Source organism: Nestor notabilis, unplaced genomic scaffold (genome assembly GCF_000696875.1).
Source record: "Nestor notabilis isolate BGI_N333 unplaced genomic scaffold, ASM69687v1 scaffold5213, whole genome shotgun sequence".
NCBI lineage: Eukaryota > Metazoa > Chordata > Aves > Psittaciformes > Psittacidae > Nestor > Nestor notabilis.
The window spans coordinates 108452-118833 of NW_009923222.1; the positions used below are offsets into that span (position 1 = coordinate 108452).

Genomic DNA, 10382 nt, shown 5'->3' on the forward strand with positions numbered 1-10382 from the left:
TGAGTGGGTTGGGGCTTGTAAACTTCATCACTAGTTTTGGCGGACTGAAACATTGTAATGCAGGAAATAACAGTTCAGTAGAAAACTCAAGCAGAATCCTCAGTACATATGTCATTCTTCTTTTACAAAGGGAAATTTTCTCCTAGCATCTAGAGAATGAAAAAGTATCTTTGGACAAACACACAGGAAACACCTTTAGAAAATGAATCATTCTAACATGAGGGTAATGAAGAAGCAAGCCAGTGCCTTCAACCCTTGTGAAAGGATGTGAAAACAAACCAGTACAGCTGCAGGAGTTCTTTATCTAGCTACATATAAACAGTTCCAGTAATGGGAGCACTTCTGCTTTGATTCCAGCCTGGAAATGCTTCTCACACACACAGACCTAAGTCTCAAACATGGAATCTTAAAGGAGAAAATCTAACTAGCAGAGATATAGAATAACAGAATGTTACTGGGTTGGAAAGCACCTTCAGATCATCCAGTTCCAACCTCCTGCTACGGGCAGGGATGAAACACCATCCAACCTGTATTTCACTTGTGTGTATGGAAAAATGAAGAGTCACTTGTAACAGATATTGCTCAACATATAACGGAAAAGCATTCAGCTGAAAGGCATTTTGTGCAATGACAGAAAAGAGGTTAACAACACAAACGTAGCAGTTGTTTTATTTGGGGCATATAATCTTTATTTAAACTGTTACATAGGAATAGCTTCATAGCATAAGATTTCTGAGTAGACTTTTTTCTCTTTCCTCCTGTGTCTGTTCCTGTTTGATGTCCATGCTTTAGCTCCCCACTCTTCACGGGATGAAGAATGATTTATGTACAAAATTATACTCCGAAAGGCACCTCAATCAACTTGATGCCTTTATATTGATTTGTAGGATCGCTCTTGCACAAAGTGAAGTGAGAGCAGGGAATACACAGTGAACACAAGTCGTCAAGAATAATCATTATAAAAGAGGAAAAATAGAGTCTGGCATAGGAGAGTTTCTTCATTATTCCTTAGTACATTTATAATCAACCGATTTCCTCTCACTTTTTCCAGCTCTGTAAAATAAGACATGTAGATCTTCCAGAGCTTGTTTGTAAGCCATACAATTGCAAGTAGCCATGCTTAAAGGCATTTTATAACCTATTTTTAAAGTGGCATGATAACTTCCCCATGGTGATAGTCACTGGACACATAAATTGTTCCTTTGCCAAAACAATACTTCCAGTTCTTGATAATGATGTTTTTGACTGGCTGCCAGGAACTTGGTTACATCCATGTTCAGTTCCTTTGCCAGTGATCTTCTGTCCAAGTCACAGGGTTCACAGATGAAAACCTCCAGTGTCCTGCACAAAAACTCAAGAGATACCATCTTCCCCACTGTCCGTGTTATACCACATGTACATACACTTACATACAGTTCTGCAAAACTTAGTTTACCAGCCAGCTTTACCCATGTAAAGTAACTTTATCCCTTTTGCACCTAAGGAGTCCATTTGCCTGGGCACTCTCCTGTTCTGGGAGCTGCCTGAGAATTCCATGATGATGAGGCTTGATGGAAGGGTCCATTTGCCTGGGGACTCTCCTGTTCTGGGAGCTGCCCGAGAATTCCATGATGATGAGGCTTGATGGAAGTAGAGAGCTTCGCACCAGCATCACCGATAGCCAAGCTCAGAAGCAGTGACTTTCGGCAGCAGCAGCAGGCAGCTCCGAGTTCACAGGAGCATTGTCTCAGTCTCAGTATCTCACAGGTTCCGTTTCAGAATCCTTCTGTCAAGTTTCTCTCTTTGTGCTCCTTTCTTAGTGGTTTTGGAAGAGGGAAATGGAGAAAAACAAAGCCCAGAGGAAGAACTTACACCAGGATATCACTTCTCTTGCTGCACCACACTACCAGTGTTATCATGGCACATGTCAACATGACTGGGATCAAGATGAGAGTTACAAGGATTTCATCTGGTGGATCTTCCCAGTGAACCTTCTCTGAAGTACAGTTTGAAAAGAACTGTTTATGAATTCCAGTGATGAAGCCCTCTGCCAGAGGGTTTGGCCAAAAGCAACTTGCGTTGTTGGCTTCACGTTCTGTGCACTGGGTAAAGTTGTCATAATACCTGGGAGAAGAAGGAAACGAAGGGAAAAGTTTAACTAGAATGCATATGTGTATTACACTTAGAGAAAGCTACATAAGGTGCCATATAGAATCTGTAAGAGTGGGTCTATCATGGAGATAGATAGAGATCATTGAGATTCAGGAGATAGACTGATGGAGAGTGGTCAAAACCCTGTCTTTTGGGTGCTGCTACTACAGCCAGGACCTCCTGATACCACTTAGGTAGAATTAGAACCCTCACTAAAGGCATCTACAGGATCTTTAAAAAACATACACACAAATGTGCTAAAACCAGAACATTTCGAGCAAAATATGGATAATTCATGCCTCATCTGTCATTGGACATGACAGTGTGGTGAAAATAGTGATGTGGCACTGGAACTGAGCAACAACAGGCATTTGTTGTAACAACTTCAGTTCTGTTGTACCCTCAGGCAGTAAGAGGATAATGGGAAGATAAACATACGGAAAGTCAGCTTTTAACAACCTTCATCTTTTTCCCAAGTCCAGCAAATGCCAGGCAGGGGGGAAAAATAATTCCTAATTACACATGTTCACAATTACAGAATCCCAGACTGGTTTGGGTTGGAACAGACCTTAAAGCTCCTCCAGTTTCAACCCCCTGCCACGGGCAGGGACACCTTCCACTAGAGCCAGTTGGTTTCTGCTTCTGGCAGGTTAAAGCCGTTCCCCCTTGTGCTGTCCCTACAGGCCCTTGTCCAAAGCCTCTTTCCAGGTTTCCTGTAGCCCCTTTAGGCACTGGAGCTGCTCTAAGGTCTCCTCTTAATGAGCCTTCTCTTCTCCAGGCTGAACCAGCCCAGCTCTCTCAGCCTGGCTCCAGAGCAGAGCTGTTGAAGCCTTCGCAGCATCTCCATAGGTGGCCTCCTCTGGACTTGCTCCAGCAGCTCCACGTCCCTCTTGTGCTATTCCCCAGAGCTGGATCAGGACAGCAGAGGGGGAGAATCCCCTCCCTTGACCTGCTGCTCACACTCCTTTATTGAGAGCCACTTGTAATGCCCTGACACCTGATTAAACACCCCATGTGCTAAAGTTTACCTGTCCAGGGTAACTTATATTTATGAGAACTGGCTACCCCTCAGGAAAAAAAAGGAAACAATAAGGCTAAATGAGTAATTGGATGGGTTTTGTGGTTTATCATAAGCCAAAGAAATTCAGGAAGCGAATGATGTATAGAGGAGGAGGTCGGAAGTTAAGAAGACGAAGGGTGTCTGGTCAGTACAAGAATAGAACATGAAATAAGGAAGCTGAATTATTGGCTGTTACTTCTTTAAACATTTATTTCAGTTCTGCGTGACTCAATAAACTCACATCAAAGGGAAATTAAAAATAGGAAGGAGAGGGCAAGAAACCTCATGGGATAGCATCCTGCACTGTGATCTGAAGGCCCTCCCTTACAGTGCATATAAATATGGTAACTCCTGATGAATGGCTTGTTCTGACATGAAGTACCACAGGGGACTAATGCTGACTCAACCCTTTGTTGTGAAGAGGTGCAGGAGAGGCGTTCAGTGTTTGGGTCAGGACTGAGGTCTACTGTATATTGCCTGTCAAGGGGAACGTCTGCCTGCCCATGCTACAATCACAGAGCTTGGGCTGATGCTGCTTTATCAGAAGCAAATACACTGGGCAGTCCAATAAGTCCACACCCAGATGCTCTGACATGCAGATGCCTATATGCACAATGTATGTATATTGTACGCAAAACAGCTAGAAAGGAAGCTTTTGTGACAATGTCAGCAGCTGCAGGGAAACAACAGGAAATAAGCTAAAAATAAACCACAAATATAAGCTGTTATTTCAGTAGTGTCATTCTTCCGTGTGACCCAGTAGCATCCATTCTTTATGTCCTTGGACCAGATTAGAAGCTGAGGATGTCTAGCTGAATATGGGAGAGACAGTCCCAGAGGACCTGAGGAATCAGACATCCACAGGCATGCCTGCAAGGCTACAGACTGCAGTGCAGAGGTGGTGCACGCTGCTGCCCAGGCAGGTCAGTGCCCAGCACAGGCACCAGGCAGGTGCTGTGCTAGAGAGAGCTCCAGCTCCCCACTGCCACAGCCGCCTCATCTGGTCGTGCAGAATAACAAACCCAACAATACATCCTGATGGCCTGAGCAGACATCACAGAAAAGCACCTTAAAGTGGAAGATTTATTTATATAAACCTTTCCTCTTCTTTTCTTTTCTCCCTGGGTATAAAATCCTATAGAAAGTTCACTGCTCTTCCAGGAATCCTGTAGTTTCTTTAGAGATGTTAGACAGTATAAACAAGAGCTTTTCTCACTGATTCTGCATTTCAAGTACAACATAGCTAGGAAAAATCTGGTTAAATGTTGCCAAAAGGCCAGATAAAAATCATTAGGGAGTTACTTTGTATTTGACAAACCAAATCCCTAAGAGCCACAATAGAATAAAAATGCTATCTTAATAGTTTGAATTCCTCACGATTTTTCCTTAATACCCTCTCACTACCTGCACTGTAACTGGGGGTTTTCACACAATTCTGAGAATATAGATAAGGAAAAATCTCAACTATTTGAGAATGACACGTCTGCCAGTAAAGCTCAATTCACTTAAATATTTATGTCATTTAGTAATTCAGAGTTTATGCACTGCAACAGAAGGCTCAGGTTAAAACCAATCTTCTGCATGGTACTAACAGCTGCCTCAAGCGGGAGTAACTGAATCCTCATTACATGGCATTTTGTATTTGATCAACTTGCTTGCAAGTTGTTGGGCTTTTTTAAGAGGGGGGTGGGGGTTAATAGATATTTAATTCCAATTCAGTTCTCCTGTGCTTAATGTAATTCTGTTTATTCCAATGGGAAAGGCTAGAGTAGGAAAACTGTTCATTCCGTATAATAAAATGACTACCACAAAGATGCTCTGACCTCTGACTGGAGGTACTGCAACACAAATGCATAAAAATGACACACTTTGGGAATGGAAAGAACAAGAAATGACATTTTCCACTTATGCCCAGAACAAGTAATTGGAGAGCAGTACAGCAGCACAAGCTTCTTCACCTCTTGGACCATAAGGAGGTGTGGGAAGGTTATTCTTCTCTGTCCTGAGTCACATTTTCATCTCTTTCAGGCTAGCCCCCAAGTTAGTTAATACTCAGCAAAGGCACATTCACTGAGAGCCAGGTCAGAAGCTTTGTGATCAGTGGGCTGAAAAATTAATGTGTTTCTCTTGAGTTTCAACTCGGTTCGATAGGCCAGTACCAAAAACCAAGAGCTAAGCATAGTCTGAGCACCAAAATTCATCTAAAGATGTGCTTTCCCTCATATGCTCAGGGCAATCATTGTAAGTTTTATTGAGGAACCAACTGCTTGGGCATAAGGCATATTATTGAAAATACTTTCAGAGAGCATGAAAAATCCTTAATTCTTCTTTGGAGCAATCTCTGAGCCGCAGCACATTTGTCATGAAAGACAATATTAAATATTCTAGAACAATACTTCATTTAGAGAGCACAAACACTTTTTCTCCTGTACTTTATGTTTCCACTAAAACAGAAAATAACAGTTATGTGGCTGGTTTTCTGTAAAAACTGTGGAGAATTTTATTTTGTGAGTTACTTTACCCATGAGAAAACATATTTATGTATATATTTATCTATAAGCACGAACCTGGACAATAAGCAGTTATTATCAGTGCACGCATTTGCCTTAATGGGGCAGTGTTTCCTGGAGTGCCCACTCACACTACTTAACTAGCAGCTGGATGTGCTACATCTCACCCATCTTAGGGTACCCAGTTGCACACCACTGGGGCACTGCTTGGTCTAAGTGGGGCTTCAGTCTCATCCATACTTTCCCACATTCCCAGGAAGGAACGTGGTAAATCCTTGCTCTTTCTTCTTCAACGTCTGTACAGAAAAACTGCACAGATGATTGGTTTACAAAGAAAAAATACAGCTCCCTCCTTCAAATTTACATGAGACCAAGGAAACAAATGGATTGTTTCATGATGAGCTTCAACAAACCAGCACTTTCCACAGAAAAATGTGCTTTCAAAACCTTCCAGACAATTCTCCAGAAGCTGAGTGCCATAGATCATGTTACTGAGGACAAACTGTTGAAGGCATTTGCTGGCTGCAGACAGCAGGCCCACCAGCAGTTCCCATAGGAGAATTCGCCACGTCTCCGGCACTCATGGATAGAGACGCTCTGCACACACACAGTCAGGGATGTTTTGCCACTGCTTAGTGAGATGGGTGAGGAATTCAAAACCAAAACAATCACTCTCCTGTTTTACATAAATCCGGATTAGTGATAGAATTATGGAAGGGTTCAGTGGGGTACATACATCATGAGCTCACTTTTGTTATTTCGAGTCCACTAAGCATTCAGAAAATACAAGGGAAGTTCTCTCCAGCACAAACGAGTCTTGATGTAAATCAGATAACAGATGCTCCAGAGACACTCCTGCTACTCAACAAGCCTGGAAAGGAATCTAGAGGCACTGTTCAGGATACTATAAGTTATGTGGTGTATTTTAATAAAGAGGTTTTAAAACTCTTCTCCCTCATACACCCCCCAGATGCTTCAACCAAGAAATTTCTTTATACATAGTCATATACTAAATTAGAGTTCAAAGTGAATCATCCTTCTTGTAACCTCCACCCAGTCTGGAATGAGAAATGCTGAAATAATAATTGGAAATGTCTTCTAATGAGAAAGGTTCTTCTTGCAGCATTTCTAGATGGAGGCAGGAAGAACCAAACAACCTCACAAAACAAAACAAAAAGCCTGTTCTTGTGTGATATGCAGCCAGATTTTATAGAATTTAAGGGTGTAACAATCTGGATGAACTTCAAATAAGGCTCCAAACCTTAAGATTATTGTCTCCTAAGGTTTCATCATCATGTTAAAAGCAAAGCCTTAGTTCTATAATCAGCTATGAGCCTACAAATATGGTGTAATATTTCTCAGCTTTTTCCATTCAACATCTCTCCAAACGGATTCATGGCTGTATCTCACCATTGCTTTTAGAGGAGCATTCTCACAGACAGACCTTCTGCCTCCCTGTTCAGATCAGGTCTGCTCTTGTGCATCTCTGGTATAGAATTCAGATAGAAGAAAATAATGCTCTGCACAACACAAGGAAGGAAATGGGGAGAAGGAAGGGGGCACAAAAAGCCCTTGCGAGTTTAATGTCAACGTTGTAAAGGGTAGTTTACTCTCATGCCATTAAATAATGGGCATTGTGATAGATTTACTCACTTGGGTTGAGAATAATAAACATATTCTGGTGTCCTTTGAATAATTACAGATCTGCACCCTTGGCTTCACATCAACAGTGTCTGGAAAATGAAAGATGGTTGAATAAACCACTGAAATAAGTGAGTGAATAAACTCACCAAAAACCCCAAAATGCACAACTGTTACTAAATTGTTGTTCATTTCCTAAAAAAGCCAGGTTGGACACAGGGGCTTGGAGCAACCTGCTCTAGTGGAAGGTGTCCCTGCCTGTGGCAGGGGGTTGGAACTGGATGAGCTTTAAAGTCCCTTCCAACACAAACCAGTCTGGGATTCTTTGAAAATGTAAATATAAAGAGCAATTGTAGATGTAAGCAGTAGTTTATACACCTATTATCCATCTCCAATGAGCAATAGAAACTATACATTAAGCAAATACAGAACAAGGAGGGAAGCGTAGCCTGATCAAAAATTTAGTAGCACTGGAATCTTACCAAGCCAGAAGCTTCTACCAGCAAGTGTGTTTTGCCTTCTACCACTCCTGAGCTGTGTTTTAATGATTCCTTAGTTGTAAACTCAGCCTATTTTGGGGAAACACCAGTTTAGAGGGGAAGTATTCTCTGAAGCCATCATCACTACACCATGTCTACAGGAGACAGTCCCATAACTCCCTTGAATTAGACAAAAATCAAAAGAGTAAGTGGAGGAAAATCCTAATCCCAAAAAGACTTGTGCATATGTATTCAACTTCTTATATGCACTGCATCTCCTAAGTAGCACCACCATCAATGATGATGTTTGGAAAAAGATGTCCTTCATCTTCATCAGTGAAGAGTCTGCACTGGTCTCAGATGCTCTCTGCTACCTCATGAATTCCCAGCTCTCCAGGAAAAACAGGGAATGGACAGTGGAGAGCACAGGAAAACGCAGGATGCAAGAGCAGCACATGGAACTGGCATCCTGCAATCCAGACACTGAAACACTGCAAATATCTAGCTTGCAAAAGGTTATTCGTATTCTGTATGTTCCAGATAAGAGTTTTGCTCCTAAGAAATGAGTACAACATTGCAGTGTCACTCTGTTCTATGCAATGATCTGGCTCAGATATAGCATTATATACTGTGCTATTGCATGAACAGTGAATTATGGCAGAACGTATTAGTTGATCATGGAGTCATCATGGAGAAAGAATGAAGGCTGAACTTCTCCAAAGACATCCTTCTTTTTGCTCCTTAGAGATGAGTACAACATTGCAGTGTCACTGTTCTATGCAATGATCTGGCTCAGATATAGCATTATATACTGTGCTATTGCATGAACAGTGAATTATGGCAGAACGTATTAGTTGATCATGGAGTCATCATGGAGAAAGAATAAAATGAAGGCTGAACTTCTCCAAAGACATCCTTCTTGAGCTAGTTTTCAGAGCAGCAATGAAGAAATAGGTGCAATTTTAGTGGTGAACATGATTTCTCCACAAAGGTGCCAAGCTGAGGCACATCCCCTCACCAGTTTGACACAACAGATACCAAGCTGCTGTGTTAATTAACACACCATCAGAAACTGCATTTCTGGCTTAAAAACGTACATTTCTTTATTGCAAGAGCAGGGTCATCTGTGACTCACTGCTTCTAAATCACCACTGCTCAGTTTCCAAAGTTGACTTGAATTACAACTTTGATGCTAGAGCAGCTGATAGAGACCACAGTTAGCACCACAGCACATTTCTGCTTAAGCTCCTGAGGCACAGCAATGCTGCCAGTTAGAAAGTGCCTTGGTAAGCAGACATCCCTAAGTTTGCAGCAGCAACCCTGCTATCTCAGTTCAGAATGAGCTTAATGTGTAGCAGTGCAAACAGGACTCTTTTAGGAAGTCTGATGCCTGCTCTCTGCACTGGTCCAACACAAGCAGCTATTGTAGCAACTGACATTTGATGGAAAACAAAGAGAATGGCCGGGGGAAAGAAGGGCCACTTGTTATTCACTGACAGCTGAAAGCAAGCAGAGCAATTGTTAAAACAGGCTTTATTGCTGTGAGCTAAAAATGACACCTCCTAATCCTAAATGATTCCTAAACCTTGAGAAGGCACAAAATGGTGTTTGGAAGGAGTATGAGACTGTACGTGGAAGAGAAAGGACTAATTAAAGATGTACCTGTTACTATATTGTACCTTCCCTTTAGAAAACTGATATTACAGCTTATAAAGGTAACAGTAATTCCAATGTATTTTCTCATTTTTCCTCTTTCTTCTGTCTTGTGTGAAGGGTTGTTTGGGCTGTATTTGCTTATTTAATACATTGTGCTTAATTCTACAAGCTTAAGTGTGCAGTGTGAGTCTGGAGAGACATGAGCCCTTATGAGATCTACAGCAATTGTTTAAAGCCAGCTTTTTAAAACCAGTCAAATCCCTGAAGACAGTCACTAAAAGTCCTTGAAATGATGTGTGTTATTTTGCAGCCGGTAGAATATAGAACACTGGACACACGCGAATGCCCTGGGAGGTATATGTAAGTAATTTTTCTTCCCTCTTCTTTTGGTGACAAGTAAAGTCTCTGTAGCTGAATTTCAGCTACAGCCATCCCCAAAGTGTTTGGGAATTCAGGTCATATAACCAAAAAGCAAGGGTGGTTCAACTTGGCACAGATGACAGGGTTTCTGCACTGGGCTGTATTCCTCCTCCTCCAGCACCACAATATGCACTCTTCACAGACTGGTTCCTGTACAGCACAACACTCGGCACCACAAAAACTGGGCCAGTTTGCCCTGCAGATGCTCATGAAGAAGAGGCGCTGCCAACCCAATCTGCATGTCCTCAGCAGTGAGACATCTCTGTTCATTATGTGACCCTCTGTAAAATGATGCTGCAAGGGCTGGAGCAGCTCTGCTCTGGAGCCAGGCTGAGAGAGCTGGGCTGGGTCAGCTGGAGAAGAGAAGGCTCCTTAAGGGGAGACCTTAGAGCAGCTCCAGTGCCTAAAGGGGCTCCAGGAGACCTGGAGAAGGGCTTTGGACAAGGGCCTGTAGGGACAGGACAAGGGGAACGGCTTTAACCTGAC

General features: G+C 42.3%; 1 protein-coding gene across 1 annotated transcript in view; it reads right to left on the reverse strand.

Moving 5' to 3' along the window:
* Positions 1-1807: 1807 nt before the first annotated feature.
* The window catches only part of LOC104403783 (receptor activity-modifying protein 3-like), a 28534-nt gene continuing 19959 nt past the window's right edge, over positions 1808-10382 (reverse strand). The window contains exon 3 of the mRNA XM_010012028.1: positions 1808-2103. Coding sequence (XP_010010330.1) covers positions 1848-2103 — 256 coding nt within the window. The 3' untranslated portion in view covers positions 1808-1847. The remainder of the gene's footprint in view (positions 2104-10382) is intronic.